We start from the raw sequence: 22,306 nt of genomic DNA on the forward strand, positions 1-22,306 counted from the left end.
CACTTCAATCTACCCTCAACATGTTGGCCAAAATACATATTTAGAGCTGGTTGGAGGTATGAAACATCGTCAGAAATTGTGGTAGATACTTTCTCTGAAAATTAGTTTGAGCAATTAGTTCAGGAGCCCTCTTGAAATTTAAATGGTTTCAAAAACATACTTGACCTCTTAGCAACAAATAATCAAGTAGTAGTATCTGTGACAACTGAGAGATTTATACTAAATAAATTATTAAAAGATGGTACACAAAACAGGTCAGAACACTGTTGCAGAAGTAATAAAAAAAGTATGCCAAATTTTAAAGAACACTGAATTTCTGAGATTGGTGAGTTTTTACTGTAGTTCAAAACTTAGTGTGGACTTCAATGTGAAACGCTCTTGATGGTTCCCACAACTAAACTCTGTCTTGAAATCTGACGGAAAATCTGAAGAGATTCCGATCATGATGTAAAGGGCACCAGTGGCATCACAGTCAGTCCTTCACTGCACGATACTATTGGTATCTCTACCGATGGTGGCACCACTAAAGTGGAATTATTAAACACAGTTTTCCGAAATTCATTCACCAAAGAGAGTGAAGTAAATATTACAGTGTTTGCATCAGAAACAGCTGCCAACATGAGTAACTTAGAAGAAGATATCCTTGGTGTAGCAAAGCTGCTTAAATAACTTAAAGAAGGCAGGTCTTCTGGTCCAGGTAGTATACCAGTTAGGTTCCTTTCAGAGTATGCCGAAGTAATAACCCCATACTTACCAGTCATATACAACTGCTCACCTCAGTGCAAGATCTGTAACAAAGGACTAGAAAGTAGCACAGGTCATACCAAACTCAAGAAAGAAAATAGGAGTAACTTGCCGAATTAGAGAGCCAAATCACTGATGTTAATCTGCAGTAGAATTTTGGAACTTATACTGTGTTTGAACATCATGAATTACCTTGAGGTAATGGTCAGCATGGATTCAGAAAATATTGTCCTTGTGAAACACAACTAGTTCTTTATTCTCTTGAAGTAATGAGTGCTAATGACAGGGGACTCAAATTGATTCCATATTTCTAGATTTTCAGAAGACTTCTAACACCATTCCTCACAAGAGACTTCTAACCAAATTGCAAGCCTGTAGAGTATTGCAGTTGTGTGACTGGATTTGTTATTTCCTGTCAGATAGGTCATGGTACACTGTGTGATCAAAACTATCCGGACACCCCCAAAAACATACATTTTTCATATTAGGTGCATTGTGCTGCCACCTACTGCCAGATCCTCCATATCAGCGACCTCAGTAATCATTAGACATCGTGAGAGGGCAGAATGGGTCGCTCCACAGAACTCACGGACTTCAAACGTGGTCAGGTGATTGGGTGTCACTTGCGTCATACGTCTGTATGCGGGATTTCCACACTCCTAAACATCCCTAGGTCACTGTTTCCAATGTGATACTGAAGTGGAAACGTGAAGGGACATGTACAGCACAAAAGCGTACAGGCCAACCTCGTCTGATGACTGACAGAGACCAACGACAGTTGAAGAGGCTCGTAATGTGTAATAGGCAGACATCTATCCAGACCATCACACAGGAATTCCGAACTGCATCAGGATCCACTGCAAGTTCTATGACAGTTAGGCGGGAGGTGAGAAAACTTGGATTTTATGGTCGAGCTGCTGCTCATAAGCCACGCATCACGCTGGTAAATGCCACACGACACCTCGCTTGGTGTAAGGAGTGTAAACAGTGGAGTAACATTGTGTGGAGTGATGAATCACAGCACACAATGTGGCGATCCGATGGTAGGGTATGGGTATGGCTAATGCCCAGTGAACGTTAGCTGCCAGTGTGTGAAGTGCTAACAGTGAAATTTGGAGGGGGTGGTGTTATGGTGTGGTTATGTTTTTCATGGAGGGGGCTTGCAGCCCTTGTTGTTTTGCATGGCACTATCACAGCAGAGGCCTACATTGATGTTTTAAGCACCTTCTTGCTTCCCACTGTTGAAGAGCAATTTGGTGATGGCGACTGCATCTTTCAATATGATCGAACACCTGTTCATTATGCACGACCTGTGGTGGAGTGGTTACACAACAATAACATCACTGTAATGGACTGGTCTGCACAGAGTTTTGACCTGAATCCTATAGAATACTTTTGGGATGTTTTGGAATGCCGACTTCGTGCCAGGCCTCACTGACCAACATTGATACCTCTCCTAAGTGCAGTATTCCATGAAGAATGGGCTGCCATTCCCCAAGAAACCTTCCACCACCTGATTGACAGTATGCCTGCGAGAGTGGAAGCTGTCATCAAGGCTAAGGGTGGCCCAACACCATATTGAATTCCAACATTACCGATGGAGGCTGCCACAAACTTGTAAGTCATTTTCAGCCAGATGTCTGGATACTTCTGATCACATAGTTTATGTAGTAATCGATAGAAAATTGAGTAAAGCAGAAGTGATATCTGGCACTATACAGAACTGTTATAGGCCCTCTGCTGTTCCTAATCTGTATAAATGTTTCAGGAGACAATTTGAGCAACCCTCTAGCAAGGGGACCACACAGTAAATGGATTTTTGTAATTTTTTATATTTACGGTAGGTGAAGTTCAGAACTCAAATATATTTCTCCCAAAGCAGGTCAATGCAAATCTCAGAAATTGTTGAGAAAATTGGCTTTGAAGTACGCCAGCTGTGTTTAATATGCTAAAATAAGGTACATATTTTCCAGTAAGCTGTGCAGCTCAGTGGCAGGGTGGTTGCACGGTGTGTGTGGGTCCAGGGTTCGATTCCAGACGGAATCAAAATTTTTAAACAAAGATGCATGTTATAGGAGCATTTCTGTGAAGCTTAAAATACATAAAGTGCCCAAGAGTGTCAGCCATTACATTGAGTCCAATTTTGGTTATAATTTTTTCCTTCTTTTTTTCATTCAGTTCGAATTCCTATTCATTTAAATATAAAATTCAACAAATATATGCTGATTAACTTATGCACATCTTATTTGTGATTGTCTACTAATTAATTTTTTTTATCTTTTTGTTTTTTACTCTTCACCTTTGTTTAAAAATTTAACTCTACCAGGATTTGATTCTAGACCCCTACACATCTGGCAAGCACTCTACCACATAGCCACACTGTTTGTCAAAAGATCATCACCTTAGTTTAGAATATTAAGAATGGTCAGGAAACTTCAAAGTCAGTTTTCTCGAACATTTTTGAGAGTTGCATCGAACTGCTTTGGGAGAGGTGTATTTCAGTTCTCAGTGTCACATACCGTAAATACAAAAAATTACAAAAATCCAATTGCCGAGGGGTCCCCTTGTTAGATTGTTTTCAAGTGATGCTGTTGTTTATCACCTAGTAAAGTCAACAGTAGGTCAAAACCAACTATAAAATGACTTAGACACAAAACCTGTATGTTATGAAAAGTCCTAATTGTCTCTGAATAAGGAAAAGTATAATGCCGTCCACATGAGTACGGAAAGAAAGCCATTAAGCTTCAATTACACGGTAAATCACCCACATTTAAAGGCTGTCAATTCAACTAAGTACCTAGGAATTATGACTATGAGCGTATTGTTGTGCAGTATGGGATCCTTACCAGATAAGCTTAATGGAGGACGTCAAAAAAGTCCAGAGAAGGGCAACACCTTTTGTAAAGCAGGGGAGATGGATATGATAAGTGAACTGGGGTGGCAATCATTAAAACAAAGACTCTTTCATTGTGGTGAGGTCTTTGCAAGAAATTTCAGTCACCAGCTTTCCCCTCTGAATGTGAAAATATTCTATTGCCACCAACCTTCATAGGGAGAACTGATTATTGCAATCAAATAAGAGAAATCCAAGCTTGTACAGGAAGGTTTTAGTGTTCATTTTTCCCCACATGCTATTAGATAGTGGAATAGTAGAGAGATAGTCTGAAGGTAGTTTAAAGATCCCTCTGCCAGGCACTTAATTGTGAGTTGTGAGAGTAATCATGTAGATATAGATATGAAGAAAACTGTTTGAATTCATCTGGCAAAATAGACAATATTTTGGATATGAGTGTTGATATTAGTATAGTATCTGACATCTTTTCTGACCAGAGATGATTCTGTTCAAATGCCATATTGTGCAGTGCACTTGTATTACTTGCTATGTCTCTAATTTTATTGTACTTGATACTATAATTTTTGAAGCAACTGCTGAATTCTTTGAGAAGTGTTTCTTTTGTATACTGCTTTAAGTTTTTTGTACATAGCCTTGGAAATTTCACAACACAGCACATGTGGCTTTATGTTTTTATCTGTTGTCTTCATTATATAATGTTTTGTCTGGCTGTCCGATTGTTTTCTATTGTTTCAGTTTTTTTATTATGCTTCAGTTCCATCCCCAATAGTCCTATGTTTTAGGTCCACAGACGTATCTCACTTCCAGATAACTTTACATTCTGATTTTTATTCTGTTGCCAACCTTAAAGACCCTGCAGTAATCTTTGTGTTTTACCAACTCTTCAACACTTTCAACAATATGCTCTAGGTTATTTCTTTTGAGCAATGAGGCATTAAATTAATTAATTAATGTGTCCAGCACCCACTTTTAAAAATTCTTATCCAAAGATTTGGTTGCCATTATGTTCAGTGTCATTTTCTGAAAAAGTCTGCTGTATAACGTTAGTAACCACAGCAGACATTCCTCAGTGTTTTCATCAATACAAAGTGTATTAAATTAAGCAAACTTTCTTTTCAGGGCCAAATCTATATGGTGCGATGATAATTGTAAAGCAATTCCCAGTTCATAATTGTACTCATCAGACTAAACCTGTGTCTGGAGCAGCATGCCTGGCATCAATGTTGAGAGACACAAATCCATCAAGGTAAAAAAAAAAAAATTAAATTATGATTTCCAATTGTATAAATGGAGGCTTAAATTAAACATTCTAAGAGGTTGCGTTTCTTATTGTTATGTAGCTCTGTATGGTTTTCATTAGATAGAATTTGAAAATTCTGAAATTAAAAGAGATAGACTTAAAACATTTTCACAGCATATAAAATTTGGTGCTTGTAATTAATTTATTTTTATTGTATCTAAATTTACACTTTTCTACTAGATAATGATAGCTGTGAGAATCACTATAATTTTCTTGTTTTGCTCACTACATGCTATTGTTCAATCATTCTTATACAATTATGGCATTGTGTTCATCAGTTGTGCTGTCAGATTTTGTTTGCTTATAAATTACTGTTTGATGGAAAGGCCCTTTCAGAGTGCAGAAGAAACCACATTATGCACGTCTCCAAATATACAGGGTATGTTCAATATCAGCACCATTCACCAGAAGGCACATGTGGAGTCGATACATGCCAACTTTGCAAATGAAATGTTACTGCGTGACGGTGAAGACTTTCTGGATCATGTCATCTTCAGAATTGACACTTCATCTAAGTGGAAATGTGTACTCGCATAATGTGCTCTTCTGGGAGCCACATATCTTTATTTGTTAGCAAGATGGTGTGTCACCGCACTAGAATAACTTGGTACGCAGTAGGTTAAATGATGTTGTATTTTCCCAGACAGGTTAAAATATGCCATTTTCAAGCCTCCCTACAAAAAAGGTGATGCCACAGATGTCAATAATTACCGGCCAGTATCCTTGCTTATAGCATTTTCAAAAATCGTCAAGAAAGTAATGTACTCAAGAGTGATAGCCATCTCAACAGTAATGGGATGCTTAGTAAATCACAGTCTGGATTTCAAAAATGCTGTTCCACTGAGACAGCAATATACAGTTTCACTGCCAACATAGTAGAGTCTTTAAATAGTAAAATGTCACCAATAGAAATTTTCTGTGATTTATCCAAAGCATTTGATTGTGTGAGCCATGACATTATGTTACAAAAATTACAATTCTATGGTATAAATGGAACAGTAATTGAGTGTTTTAGAAAACTGCTCAAAGATATGAAGTGTAAAGATGTTTATAATGCTATTGACATGAGTGAAAAATATAACACATTCATGAACAATGTCAGTACCATGTTTGAAAACTGTTTTCCTCTAAAAGTTACTCAAATTAAACAGAAGTCTATAATAAAACCATGGATTACACAAGGAATAAAGATTTACTGTTAGACAAAAAGGAAAATGTGTCTGTCGACCAAGAATAGGTCCAATGCTGATGATTTAGCTAAATACAAGGAATACTGTAAAATATTAAAAAAAGTATTTCAGACATCTAAACAAATACACTACGAGAAGAAGATAGCAATGTCAGGGAACAAAATAAAAACAATATGGGATATAGTGAAATAGGAGACTGGTAGAACCAGACAGGAACAGGAGCAAATAGCACTAAGGGTAGGTGACACACTAGTAACTGATGGGCATAGTGTGGCAAATCTATTTAACAAGTACTTTATATCTGTTACTGATAGAATGGGACTGTCAGGATCAGTAAATAATGCCCTTGAATATCTGAAACTAGCCTTTACAAATAGCTTCAGGTACATGAATATGTCACTCACTTCACCAAAAGAAATAACTTCCATAATAAAATCTTTACAAACAAAGTTAATATCAACAAAGTTAATTAAGGCATGTTCTTGTGAGTTTAGTACAGTTCTAAGTTACTTGTGTAACCAGTCAATTATAGCTGGGATATTTCCTGACTGGCTGAAACATGCAGATGTTAAGCCTCTATTCAAGAAAGGGGATAAAGAGATACCATCAAACTACAGACCGATTTCAATTTTTCCAGCATTCTCAAAAATTTTAGAAAAAGTAATGTACAGGCAGCTTCTCAACCATCTGACCACAAATAACATATTATCAAGAACACAGTTTGGATTTCTGAAGGGTTCTGATATCGAGAAGGCGATTTACATGTACAGTGAAATACGTAATTCATTAAATAACAAGTTACAAGCAGCAGGTATTTTCTGTGATTTGTAAAAGGCATTCGATTGTGTGAACCACAACATCCTTTTAAATAAATTAGAAATCTATGGTGTCACGGGCAGTGCTGCAAAATGGTTCAAGTCATACCTCACTAACAGGAAATGAAGGGTGTCAGTGCAAGGGACTAGTGAATTAAGTCATCATCAGAATGGGGAGAAATTACATGTGGTGTCCCACAAGGATCCATCTTAGGGCCATTGCTTTTTCTTGTGTACATTAATGATCTCTCATCACTTACACTGCCAGAAGCAGAGTTCGTTTTGTTTGCAGATGACACAATTATTGAAATTAAATAGTATGTCGAGTGTAGTTCTAGAAAGATCTGCTGATGATATTTTCATGGATATTAATAAATGGTTTAAAGCCAACTCACTGACATTAAACTTCGAAAAGACTCACTATATGCAATTCAGAACCTGTAAGAGGTTTCCACCCAGCATATGCATAAAGTATGAAGAAGAGCAGATAGAAGAGGTTGACAGTCTTAAATTCCTGGGATTACAACTTAATAATAAATTCAGTTGAGAGGAGCACACCACAGAACTGCAGAAACACCTTAACAAATCTGTATTTGCAATTCGAGTGTTAGCAGACATAGGTGACATAAAAATGAAAAAGCTTGCATACTTTGCCTACTTTCATTCCATAATGTCATATGGTATAATATTTTGGGGTAACTCTTCAAGTGAAATGAAAGTTTTCAGAGTCCAAAAGCGTGTAATACGTATTATTTGTGTAGCAAATTCACAGACGTCCTGTAGAAACCTCTTCAAAGAACTGGGTATACTAACTACTGCCTCTCAGTATATTTACTCCTTAATGAAATTTGTCCTAAATAATATATCTCTTTTTCCAACAAACAGCTCAGTTCGTACATACAATACCAGGAACAAAAATGATCTGCACAAGGATTTAAAAGCACTTACTTTAGTTCAAAAAGGGGTCCACTACTCAGGAACACTCATCTTCAATAATTTGCCAGCAAACATAAAAAATTTGGTTACAAATAAAGATCAGTTTAAAAGGAGCCTGAAAGACTTACTAGTGGCCAACTCCTTCTACTCCATTGACAAATTTTTTAATAGAAACAAATGATGTATTGTATATATTCATACTATTAGTATTGTTATTTCAGCTATAAAAAAATAAGAAAAAAAATAAAAATAAAAAATTGACATGTTCCACATCCACAGGGATCTGCTCAACACAGATCTATGGAACAAAAAACTAGTCTAATCTAATCTAAGCATATGAGTGGTTTAAGTCATCTATAGAACAGGAAGCAAAAAGTTTCTTTATATGGTTTAAGTGATTTAAGGAAGTTTCCCACTTCATCTAACTGAAGTGAAATTACATTAGGTGTTCCATAGGGTTCAATCAAGGGTGCCCTTCTGTTCTTGATATATGTGAATGACCGCCCTTCTTATCTGAAACAAGAAGCTAAACTGACACTGCTGATGGTATAGGCATCATTATTAATCCAGTAAAATAAACTCCAATAGAAAATGATATCAATAATGTCTTTGGAAAAGTTATAGATTGGTTTTCTGTGAATGGGCTTGCTCTGAACTATGAAAAAATGCAGTACATCCAAATTTCTACTGCAAGAAGTACAGTTCCTTCAATAAATATAACACATGAACAGAAGTCAGTAGCCAGGGAGAGCATACTAAGTTTTTGGGTGTACACATGGATGAGAATCTTAATTGGGAAATTCATATTTTGGATCTCCTAAAGCGACTAGTTTCAGCAACTTTTGCAGTCAGAATAATTGCTAATTTTGAAAATATTGAAATATGCAAGCTAACATACTTTGCATACTTTCACTATCTGGTGTCATGATGTTATTGTTGTGGTCTTCAGTCCTGAGACTGGTTTGATGCAGCTCTCCATGCTGCTCTATACTGTGCAAGCTTCTTCATCTCCCAGTACTTACTGCAACCTACATCCTTCTGAATCTGTTAGTGTATTCATCTCTTGGTCTCCCTCTATGATTTTTATCCTCTACACTGCCCTCCAATACTAAATTTGTGATCCCTTGATGCCTCAGAACATGTCCTACCAACCGGTCCCTTCTTCTTGTCAAGTTGTGCCACAAACTGCTCTTCTCCCCAATTCTATTCAATACCTCCTCATTAGTTATGTGATCTACCCATCTAATCCTCAGCATTCTTCTGTAGCACCACATTTCGAAAGCTGCTATTCTCTTCTTGTCCAAACTATTTATCATCCATGTTTCACTTCCATACATGGCTACACTCCATACAAATACTTTCAGAAACGACTTCCTGACACTTAAATCAATACTCGATGTTAACAAATTTCTCTTCTTCAGAAATGCTTTCCTTGCCATTGCCAGTCTACATTTTATATCCTCTCTACTTCGACCATCATCAGTTATTTTGCTCCCCAAATAGCGAAACTCCTTTACAACTTTAAGTGTCTCATTTCCTAGTCTAATTCCCTCAGCATCACCCGACTTAATTTGACTACATTCCATTATCCTCATTTTGCTTTCATTGATGTTCATCTTATATCCTCCTTCAAGACACTGTCCATTCTGTTCAACTGCTCTTCCAAGTCCTTTGCTGTCTCTGACAGAACTAAAATGTCATCAGCGAACCTTAAAATTTTTATTTCTTCTCCATGGATTGTAATACCTACTCGGAATTTTCCTTTTGTTTCCTTTACTGCTTGCTCAATATACAGATTGAATAATATCGGGGGGAGGCTACAACCCTGTCTCACTCCCTTCCCAACCACTGCTTACCTTTCGTGCCCCTTGACTCTTATAACATGGTCATCTTGTTTCTGTACAAATTGTAAATAGCCTTTCGCTCCCTGTATTTTACCCCTGCCATCTTTAGAATTTGAAAGAGAGTATTCCAGTCAACATTGTCAAAAGCTTTCTCTAAGTCTACAAATGCTAGAAACGTAGGTTTGCCTTTCCTTAAACTATTTTCTAAGATAAGTCGTAGGGTCAGTATTGCCTCACATGTTCCAACATTTCTACGGAATCCAAACTGATCTTCCCTGAGGTCGGCTTCTACCAGTTTTTCCATTCGTCTGTAAAGAATTCGTGTTAGTATTTTGCAGCTGTGACTTATTAAACTGATAGTTTAGTAATTTTCAAGTTTGTCAACACATGCTTTCTTTGGGATTGGAATTATTATATTCTTCTCGAAGTCTGAGGGTATTTCGTCTGTCTCATACATCTTGCTCAGCAGATGGTAGAGTTTTGTCAGGACTGGCTCTCCCAAGGCCGTCAATAGTTTCAATGGAATGTTGTCTACTCTCGGGGCCTTGTTTCGACTCAGGTCTTTCAGTGCTCTGTCAAACCCTTCACGCAGTATTGTATCTCCCATTTCATCTTCATCTACATCCTCTTCCATTTCCAGAATATTGTCCTCAAGTACATAACCCTTGTGTAGACCCTCTATATACTCCTTCCACCTTTCTGCTTTCCCTTCTTTGCTTAGAACTGGGTTTCCACCTGAGCTCTTGATATTCATACAAGTGGCTCCCTTTTCTCCATAGGTCTCTTTAATTTTCCTGTAGGCATTATCTATCTTACCCCTAGTGAGATAAGCCTCTACATTCTTACATTTGTACTGTAGCCTTCCCTGCTTAGCCATTTTGCACTCCCTGTCGATCTCATTTTTGAGACGTTTGTATTCCTTTTTGCCTGCTTCATTTACTGCATTTTTATATTTTCTCCTTTCATCAATTAAATTCAATATTTCTTCTGTTACCCAAGGACTTCTACTAGCCCTCGTCTTTTTACCTACTTGATCCTCTGTTGCCTTCACTACTTCATCCCTCAGAGCTACCCACTCTTCTTCTACTGTATTTCTTTCCCCCATTCCTTTCAATTGTTCCCTTATGCTCTCCCTGAAACTCTGTACAACCTCTGGTTTAGTCAATTTATCCAGGTCCCATCTCCTTAAATTCCCACCTTTTTGCAGTTTCTTGAGTTTTAATCTACAGTTCATAACCAATATATTGTGGTCAGAGTCTACATCTGCCCTTGGAAATGTCTTACAATTATAACCTGGTTCCTAAATCTATGTCTTACCATTATATAATCTATCTGATACCTTCTAGTATCTCCAGGATTCTTCCATGTATACAACCTTCTTTTATGATTCTTGAACCAAGTGTTAGCTATAATTAATTTATGCTCTGTGCAAATTCTACCAGACGGCTTCCTCTTTCATTTCTTAACCCCAATCCATATTCACTTACTATATTTCCTTCTCTCCCTTTTCCTACTCTCGAATTCCAGTCACCCATGACTATTAAATTTTTGTCTCCCTTCACTACCTGAATAATTTCTTTTATCTCATCATACATTTCATCAATTTCTTCATCATCTGCAGAGCTAGTTGGCATATAAACTTGTACTTCTGTAGTAGGCATGGGCTTCGTGTCTATCTTGGCCACAACAATGTGTCCGCTGTGCTGTTTGTAGTAGCTTACCCGCATTCCTATTGTTTTATTCATTATTAAACCTACTCCTGCATTACCCCTATTTGATTATGTGTTTATAACCCTGTATTCACGTGACCAAAAGTCTTGTTCCTCCTGCCACCGAACTTCACTAATTCCCACTATATCTAACTTCAACCTATCCATTTCCCTTTTTAAATTTTCTAACCTTCCTGCCCGATTAAGGGATCTGACATTCCACACTCTGATCCGTAGAACGCCAGTTTTCTCTTTCCTGATAACGACATCCTCCTGAGTAGTCCCCGCCCAGAGATCCGAATGGGGGACTATTTTACCTCCGGAATATTTTAACCAAGAGGATGGCATCATCCATTAACCATACAGTAAAGCTGCATGCCCTCGGGAAAAATTATGGCTGTAGTTTCCCCTTGCTTTCAGCCGTTCGCAGTACCAGCACAGCAAGGCCATTTTGGTTAGTGTTGCCCCTGTAGCTACTGAAAAGGCTGCTGCCTCTCTTCAGGAACCACACGTTTGTCTGGCCTCTCAACAGATACCCCGCCGTTGTGGTTGCACCTACGGTACAGCCATCTGTATCGCTGAGGCATGCAAGTCTCCCCACCAACAGCAAGGTCCATGGTTCACGGAGGGGGGGGCGGGGGGGCTGATGTCATACGGAATAATATTTTGTGATAACTCAACACTTCAGCAAAACATATTCATTGCTCAAAAGAAAGTGGTTAGAATAATGTGTGGGGCTCATAGTTGCCCATCTTGTAGGCATCTGTTTAAAAGGTTAAGAATTCTTACAACAGCCTCACAGTACATTTAATCAGTTATGAAATTTGTTCTCAATAACATGGACCAGTTTAAAAACAATAGTGACATTCATGATTATAATACCTGAAGAAAGAAATACTTAAATTATCCTCTACTTAACCTAGCTTTGGTGCAGAAAGGGGTAAAATATGCCGCTGTAAAAGTTTTTGATAAATTACTAGATGAAATAAAATGTCTGACAGACTGCAGTAATAGTTTTAAAAAAAAATTGAAATCATATCTCCATGACATCTCCTTCTACACTGTAGATGAATTATTGACAAGGTTTTAGGGGAATGGGGCAGGTAATAAGAATCTTAAGCTTTAAAAAAAATCTTATGAACTTGACACATTCTACATCATAACTATTATCGTGAGATTGATCAATGAAACAACGTAACTAACCAACCACTGGCTTGTATGCGGGGGACCAGATGACAGAGCTGGTTTTGAATGGCCTCCATGTTCACCTGATCTGATGCCATGCAATTTTACCTTTGGGGGTTTACAAATGATCATGTGTATGTACCTTCACTACCAGCTGACCTACTTGACTTAAGAAACAATATTGAAGCAGTTAGTACAACAATTACTATAGACACACTGATCAAGGTTTGGGAAGAAATCGCCTGTAGGCTCAATGTGTACTGTGTGATGAGTGGTGCTCACACTGAACACTTGTAACAGAAACTGTTTGGGTTGCCCTTTCATTTGATGTGTTTTGAAACATCCTGTACATTCACATTCACAGCTCCTGATAGTTGCATGGTATATATGCTGGGGCAAAACATCTGTTTTTGAGGATACCTGGTTCATGAAACCTAGAGTAGGTCAATCGTCAACGAGATGAATGCTTCTGAGTTAATGGATACAGCAAAATGTCATGGTTCAAATGCTTTGCATAGTTTGGTGGAAGGCAATTGTGAGAAATTCTACAATTGATCTACTCTAGTTTTTATGAACCAGATATTCTCAAAAAAAAGACCTTTTGCCCCAGCATATTTGCCATGCAAGTACCGGGACGTGAGACTGAGCCTGTATTTGTAAACGTGCGTAATGTGGTTTCTTCTGCACTCTGAAAGGATCTTTCCATCAAACAGTAATTTATAAGTTCTGCTACTTATACGCAGTTTCATCTGGATTTGTGCTCTCAACACTAAATGGTAACCATCACTGCCACTATCTGAGACTAAATTTATAATCTTACCCTGCATGACCAGACAGTTGACAAATATTAATTTTACACTGATTTTTATGAAAATCAGCGTCTCCTCATTTGTTCATCTGTCATTGGGATCATATAACAAATTTCCAGTTTCTCATGCTTTCCAGTTATTTTTGTGTCTACTTCTAGATGTGTGCCTTAAAGTTTGTTTTTATTTCCTGTTTACATATTTATGTATGATGAGGTCAGCAAACATTTCGTGATACAACAATAAATTGTAACTTCAAATACCAGCTATAATCAAAACAAAAGCACACAAAATTTGCCATTTTTACAGATCAAGCTGTCTGATACTCAGCATAACTATAAGAATATAGCTTTCATATTGTAAACTAGAAAATTCATGTGAGCATACAAAATATGCAGCTTGACAGCTGTGTGTAAGAGGCAGGCTATAAAGATGTTGAGTTACAGAGAAAAAAAATATGTTTTAAGGTAGGAGAGAAAATTGCAGCACTAAAGCAAGTGTTCATCCAAACAACTCTTGGCTGTGCTGGTGATTGACCTATTGGAGATGGTATGTCCTTGCCATCCTCTGATCTAAGGAGCAGGCCATGCAGCCAGTTATACAGGGACACGTAATTGAACACCAGATGGAAAAAATGTAAATTTAATATTTTGTCAGCTGCCTGGTCATGCAGGGTAAATCATAAGTTTAGTCTCAGGTCATGGCAGTAACGGTTCCCACATAGTATTGAGAGCAGAAATCCAGATGACTGCATATAAGTAGCAGAACATTCCCAGTTCTAGAAATTATATAAGAAAAATAGACTGGATGTCAACAAAGGCATCATATTTATTGCTACAGAGTATTACTTCAGTTCAGAGGAGAGTACTAGCAGTTCAGGAAATGAATTGAGCTTAGTGAAAGGAAGACTTATGGGTGTACAGTATTGTATCTGATTGCTTCTGTCTGTCACCTTTGTTAACTATAGAAGTGCCAGAACTCTTAAATGAAAATTATAGAGTATAATTTATCAACAAAAATATTCATTGTTTCAAAATATAATATGCATAGATAAAAAGTCTAGTAACCAGTGGCAGCAGGAGAAAACACATGAAGTATCAGGAAATGCACAAGCCTTCAGAGCCAGTGAGGGGTTGAAGGGAAAGGAAGAGGGATGATGGAAAATGACTGATGAGATTTAATGAAATGCGAAGAGTTATGGAAAATTTGATTTACCCAGACCCCAGTGTCAGGGGAGACTTACTGGATGGGATAAGAAAGAAATACTGATTGTTAGTGGCTGCACTGGATGTGGATGAGATCTGAAAACTTGAGAACTTGAAGATGGAAGATTGAGAAGTAAGCAACAATATATCACTGAAAAAACCATGTGAAAGAACCAATAAGGGTGAAAAGTTTAGTTTATTGTACATGGTATACAGTTGGAGAGGACCGGGGGGGGGGGGGGGGGGGGGGTGACAGGTCAGAAAATAAAAAAGATATAGAAAAAGAAGTGGGGGTGAAGAACAGGAATAGTTACAGAAAAGAAAAGCTGAACCCACAGAAATTAATGTAAATTTAGGCCAGGCGGATGGTAAGAACAAAACACATGTTGTAACGTGTTCCCACCTGCAGAGTTTGAGGGAATGCTATCAGTAGGGACAATGCAGTTGGCGCATGTGATGAAGCAGATACCAAAGTCATGATTGCCATTGTGTAGAATGTGCTCTGCAACAGGATATTGTGTGTTGCCAGTATGCACCCAACTATCTATGCCCATTCATCGTAACTGATACCTTTGTGGTAGTCATGCCATCGTAGGAGGCCACATATTCTTTACATAACAGCTGGTACATGGCATTTCATTTCAAATCTGGCTCTTCCATTGATAGTATCAGTCACAGAGCTGGTGTATGTGATGGTAGGATGGTGGATTAGACAAATCTTATAGTGGGGACAGTCACAAGAATAGGAGTCATAGGACAGGGAAATGGGTGCCATGAAGGTTGAGCGGGATACTGCAGAGATTTGGGAGGGGGAGGGGGGGCCGACAAAAAGCTATTATAGGTGGGGTGGTCAGAATATCAGACAAAATGGATCTCATTTCAGTTTCAGAGCATGATTTTAGAAGTCATAGCCCTGTTGAAGTTGCTGATTAATACATTCAAGACCAGGGTAGTACTTAGTGATAAAACACGTGCTCTTAAGATGTTTTCTTGGAAGACTCAACAGTACTAGGAGTGGATGTGATGGTCGGCAATCCTGGTTCAACAGTTTCTTGTCCTATTAGCACATTTCTTTATAGTGCCACATTTTTCCAGGATTTCCCAAAAGCTTGTTTCCCGCTTCACAACATTCTTGTAAAGAATTTTGTGCTAGACATTCATTTTAATTAAATTCACTTTTTATTCAAAGATAAAACATTTGATGTAGCCACTGTTACATTTAAGTCAATGAAAACTATCTACAGCATAGTCTCACACTTGACACAACCAGAGCACAGAATACATGTGACAACAATATCGCCAGATTCCTTTCCACTTTTCCATTCATTAGATACAGTTTTTACATTGTGAGATCCCTCTTAATTCCTACTATTTGTTTCTAATTCCTGTGAGCTAAGAATTTTTCAGACAATATATTTGTTTCATCATATTCTTACCATCAAGGTGGAAGGAGATGTTAAATTGTTTTCATCACACAGTTACAAAAAAATTTGATTTTGTCTTTATTTTTGTATCTCTCATGTACTACGAGGGCATGATGAAAATTAATGCCTCAAATTTTTTATGGGAAAACTCTTAAAGCTTTTTAAATTAAATGAACTTTATTAAAATGCTTCATCTATATTCTCCATGTCTACACATTTATTTCTCAACAGAGTCACCCTGGTGATGAACACTTTTCTCCCAATATGAAACCAGTTTGTTGATACCATCACTGTAGAATGTTTGCTTTGTTGACATAGCAACAGCCTCACCTCTGCTTGCACTGCTTCATTGTTATCAAAGTGAAGTTGTCAAAGATGTTCTTTAAGTTATAGAAACAGATGAAAATTGGCTGGGGCAAAGTCAGGACTGTATGGACAGTGGTCGATGACGGTGAACCCTAGGTGTAGGTCTTTTCAGATGTCGCAGTGCTCATGTGTGGTCTGGCATTGTATGCCGAAGGAGAGAGTGCTCCTTGTGTGGACAATGTTTTCTGTGGTTATGAAATTAATTACAGATTGCAGTTTCTCACACACTGACATAGTTTTGTTACACACCTCAATGCTACATGCTACAATTCGGAGCCCTCTTGCAGCGGAGGGTTGGCACTTGCATCAGTGAGAGTGGGAAAATTAACTGAGTAATATGCCTGACATGTAATACCTCAACTGATATTGAGAACAGAATTAAAAAATCGGAGGCATTACTTTTCAACTTGCTCTCATATGAATGGGATTGCAACAACAGAATTTTTTCAAATTTCATTCCAAAAACTACTTTTGCAGATGTGGCTCACAAGTATAATTTTGTTCCATTTCAGGTATATGATAGCTACACAGGATAGAGAGTTGCAAGAAGTAGCTAGAAGAATTCCAGGAACCCCACTCATTTACTTGCACCAAAAGACTCCAACTTTGGAACAACCTTCTAAAGTATCTAGTCAAGTTGCAGAAATTAATTCCAAGACAAGGTATGTGAGTGAGCATCATTAAACTAGTAATAATATATTTTCATAACAAATTTTTCCGATGTAACAAAACATGACTTCACTGAAGATTACAGAGAGACATTCACTGATCCAGATACCATGTACTTACATCACCAGTTAAAACTATTTATAGATCAAAAAAGTAAATAATGTGAAACTCATTAACCATTTCACCCTTAACAGTTATTACTTTCTAGAATGCAATGATTGCTTTGAATGTGCCAAATTATATGCCACTACACACTACAATCATGATTGCCGCCAACAAGCAGTGTAGTTCTTAATTTCGTTCCTCATAATCAATGTTTCTAGAAAGCTCACAACTGTGTCATTATTGATTTAAACAATAAAATACTGCATGAGTTACTTTTTCATACATAGCTTGACATGTTTCGAAAATTTATTCTTATTATCAAGTGCAAACATTTACATTGGTATTCTAAGTGATGTTTGCGTGTTTGTTGTTGTGGCCTTCTTGCCCTTCAGTCATCTTTTTGTGGTTTTAAGGCACTGTCCTCCTCCATTGTGCAGAAATTCACATACACACAAACCATCTCTCACTTACAGACTTTGACCGAGCGAGGTGGTGCAGTGGTTGGCACACTGGACTCGCATTTGGGAGGACGACGGTTCAATCCCGCGTCCGGCCATCCTGATTTAGGTTTTCCGTGATTTCCCTAAATCGCTCCAGGCAAGTGTCGGGATGGTTCCTTTGGAAGGGCACGGCTGACTTCCTTCGCCATCCTTCCCTAATCCGATGAGACTGATGACCTCGCTGTTTGGCCTCTTCCCACCCAAACCCAAACTTACAGACTTGTTTTGAGAATTTACTCTCATTATCAAGTGTGGTGTGAGTCATGGTGTGATAACGAGAGTCAAGTCTCTAAACACATCATGCTGGTGCAGTGTTTTATTATTTAAGCTATTACAATTTAATTAAGCATTAATTTGTTTACAGTTCCCTTTTAACTTTGAGCTATTGCTATTTTTCACTGTTCTAGTGGCTAGCTCCATGGAACTGCACATGTGCGGACAAGTGCCATGGAGTTGCAGAATGTGACAATTAAATTAGAAGTCTGTGTGCAGCCTAGCCTTAAAGCTTTGTATGGGGTGGGAGAGTGGTAGCTGAGGTTGCTATTGAAATATAGTTGACCTCAATGCTACTTAAACACATACCTCTAAAATTCATATTCTGTCTTGAATAAGTTCTTTCTTGAACTTTGTTTTAGGACACTGTTGTGGATTCATTTCAGATCCATGATTAACCAGACGTTTGAGGAGGTCATTAACCTCAGATTCCTTATAACTTTTTTCAGCTCTAACATTATGTAGCAGCATAGCAGCATAATTAATGAAATTGTTTAATGGTAATCCATTGATATGTATGCAGTTGTTTGAATACCACAATTTTCTGATTGTTAAGAAGAAGTGGAGGATGACAGATATCTTGGTCATACACCTGTGGCTGCAAGAAGAAACAAAAACATCCAGAATTTAACTGTACACAAAACCCACATGTAAGATTTCAAATGAAATGACAATTTTGATAGACAAAGAGAATCCAGAAAATTCTGTGAAAAAGTAGTCATATTAAACCTCATACAGCAATAAGAAATAACTAAAAATGCATTTGATCTGGCATGGGGACTGTTTTTAAAAAAGACCACGACTTACTTCAAAGTGTCATCACATGTCATGAAACATGGGATTTAGAATCAAAATCATTTTGATGGATTGAAGAACCTCATATTCTCCGTCATGAGATCATGCTAATGCACAGTGCCCTTTCTCTTGGAACAGTTGTTATCGTACAAAAACATTTCAGTGCGAGAGTTTCAAATGATGCCTAAATCCAAGACTTTACCTGAGTGACTCATCTGCCTCCTGAAATGAAAAGAGTTCTGAAGGGAATAAATTTTCAGCCTGTAGAAGAGATGGAACCATAGCTATCAGCAAAAGAAAGGGGGTTGGTGGTGAAGCTCACTTTCTCCCCCCAATTGGAATTTGAATACAGGTTTTTCAATCATTACAGAATTCATGTGTATTTATAGAAATAATTGTCTGAGATTATACTAAACAGCATACTTAATACTATCAGCTGCTACAGGAAATAGTGTGGAATTAGTAATCACTATGTAATGTGTTTGCCTATTTCTTAGGCTGTTCAAGAGATATTATACTGTTTCCATGCATAGGGGATGTTTCATCACTATTCTGTGTACAGGGTGGAGGTTAACACTGCCGGATAGGGTCCCCAGTCTTTTCTCTGTTCCTTCCTTGTACAGTCCTTAATGAGCTGCAGAAAGAGGCCATTCCCACACTGTAGCACAAGGATTCCAGTGTCAATTTCCAGCATAAAATAAACACAGCTGTAGTAAACCGCCCCTCATCTGTCCTTAATTCGCACAAGCATATCCTTCTACCCTTCCTGCTCAACTTAATCATAGAAGTATTTTGCCATTTTTATAGAAAAGAAAGAAAGGAATCTATGGAGTGTGTGGTCGCCACAGATGGCAATTCATGCTCTGCAATGTGCTCCAGTGCTGGCCACAAGTTTAGTCAGGAGTTTTTGTGGTAGAGTGATCCGTTCCTTCACCAGCATGGTTGACAACTGCTGCATGTTGTTGGTGCATGTGAACATGCTGCAGTAGTCTTTCCAATGCATCCTACAGATGCTTGATGAGATTGAAGTTGACACAATGGACAGGTCAGTCCATTCACCAAATATCTTCTCATCCAAGAGTCCCTCCACTTGCACTGTTTGATACATTCGTACATTTTTATTATCCGTAAAAATGAAGTCACGTCCAAATGCACCCCTGAAGAGAAGCTCATAGGGGAGGAGTACAGTGTTATAATAACGTTGAATGGTGAGACTTGGAGCTCAGTTTTCACATGCAACAGTATGCCTCCCCACAACATAACATCTGGACCACCAAAAGAATCATGACCCCACTTCTCACAAGTCCAGTCCCTATGCTCTTGTCACAGTTTCAAATGATGCCGCTGATGTGCGGGTGCTAATGGAACACAGCATGCTGGTCATCGGGCAAAGCAATCACCCCCATGCAGTCGCCATGTCACTGTAGAGTGTGAGAATGCATGTCTTACAGTCATATTAAATGTGCTTTCAATTGCACCTGATGATTGACGTGGGTCTTGTCTTGCCTGTTGCACAATGTAGCAGTCATCTGCTACTGTAGTTGACCATGAACAGTTACCTCCTCTCCTTCAGACAGCATCGCATGTGGTTTGGAATGGTTCACATACATATGAAACAATGCTGTGAGCAGTACCAAACCCCTGGGCTATACTCATCACACTTCGTTCGTCTTCCAGTTTGCCGATAATTCTTCCCTGTGTGAAGTCATCCAAATGTTGTCTCTGGGCCATGTTGTAATGAAGGCCACTATCACAGTGCACCATAAATGCTCAACACACTATGTTTTTCTTTTCTTTCAACTTCCTCATGTTGCAGAGCCAACCCCATTTGGTGCTACTGTCACAGTGATCTCATACCATGTGACGTGCAGCTTTTTGTGCACAACTGGGAGACCTCTAGCAGCATGCTCCCACACTGTTATTCATTTCCACTAAGTGGTTAATATGTTAGTTACTTTATCTGTCTAGTCATTAAGTTTTTCAGAACAGTATATTAATAGTATAAAAAGAGCTACCGGCTCTTTCTGGTCCCCATGACCAACTTTATCCTCACCCACAATTACTTCTCCGTTGAAAACATCACCTTCAAACAAACTCGGGATATGACATTGGGCACCCGCATGGCACAGTCCTATGCCAACCTATTCATGGGCCATATGTAGGAATCCTTTCTAACAGCCCAGAATCCCAAACCTGTTTTAGATTCATTGATCACATCTTCTTGGTCTGGATTGAGGGTGAGGACACCATATGCACATTCCTCCACAACCTCAACATCTTCTCTCTCATACACTTCACCTGGTCCTCCTCAACCCAACAAGCCGCCTTCCTTGATGGTGACCTCCACCTCCAAGATGGCTACATCAGTACCTCTGTCCACATAAAGGGTACAAAACACCAGCAATACCTCCACTTCGACAGCTGCCACCCATTACATACCAAGAAGTCCTTCCACATAGCCTACGCACCCATGGCCATCACATCTGTAGTGACGAGCACTCCCTCTCCAAATATACGAAGAGTGTCACTGAGATCTTCACAGACTGTAATTACCCTCCCAACCTTGTACAGAAACAGATATCCTGTGCCTTATCTCTCCAGTCACCCACCACCTCCCAAGATCTCACTTTTCAGCCATAGAGGAGCATTCCCCTTGTAACTCATTACCACCCAAGACTGGAGCTACTGAATCACTCTCTACGAAGGTTTCAACTACCTTATGTCGTGCCCTGTGATGAGGAATGTTCTACTCACTGTTATTCCGCTGCCCACCGAACCTACACAATATTCTTATCCGTTCCTACACAACCCTTGCTCCCAACCTCATGCTTCATGGCTCACATCCCTGTAACAGAACTAGATGCAAGACCTGTCTCATAAATCCTTGCACCACTCCAGTCCCTCACAAGCATCACCTATCCCATCACAGGTGGGCCTACCTGTGAAACCAGCTGTTTCAACAACTGTGCTGCATTCTGTGTGGGTATAACAACCAACAAGCTGTCTGTTCACATGAATGGCCACTGACTGGATCACACAGTTGCTTAGCAGCTGCACAACACAACATTCTTCATTTTGATGACTGCTTCACAGCCTTTGCCACCTGGATCCTTCCTACCAACACCAGCTTTTCTGAATTTCGCAGGTGGGAACTCTCCATGCTATATATCCTATGTTCCTGTAACCCACCTGGCCTCAACCTTCGTTAGTCATTGTCCTTTGCTCACCTATCCCCTTCCTTGTTCCCAGTCCAGCACTACACAGCCCTGTATTCCACCAGTGCGCCCACAGTCTTTTTACTGCTCTCCTATTCCACGCTCCCTCCCCACCCCCTTTCTCCCCTGCTCTCCATCTAACCTCCCAACCACACCTAGCTGCCCCACCCTCTCTCCACCTTGTCCTTGCATGCTCCCACTAGCAACACTTTATGATCTCCCATTCTCACCCTGCTATCCCTCCTCCTTCCCACCTCAGCCTCCTCCTTACCCGCACCTGGTTGCCTTTCCCATCGTGCGCTGCTGCTCACTGTCTGGCTTCAGCTGCCAGAGACTGTGGTCCTGTGTGTACGAGTTGTGTGTGTGTGTGT

The 22,306-nt window shown here is 39.0% G+C and overlaps 1 protein-coding gene across 1 annotated transcript in view; it reads left to right on the forward strand.

Moving 5' to 3' along the window:
* Window positions 1-22,306, forward strand: part of LOC124594799 (rRNA-processing protein UTP23 homolog) — a 57,265-nt gene that overhangs the window by 30,014 nt on the left and 4,945 nt on the right. Inside the window, exons 3-4 of the mRNA XM_047133219.1 lie at window positions 4,718-4,844; window positions 16,891-17,040. Coding sequence (XP_046989175.1) covers window positions 4,718-4,844; window positions 16,891-17,040 — 277 coding nt within the window. The remainder of the gene's footprint in view (window positions 1-4,717; window positions 4,845-16,890; window positions 17,041-22,306) is intronic.

This window comes from Schistocerca americana, chromosome 2 (genome assembly GCF_021461395.2).
Source record: "Schistocerca americana isolate TAMUIC-IGC-003095 chromosome 2, iqSchAmer2.1, whole genome shotgun sequence".
NCBI lineage: Eukaryota > Metazoa > Arthropoda > Insecta > Orthoptera > Acrididae > Schistocerca > Schistocerca americana.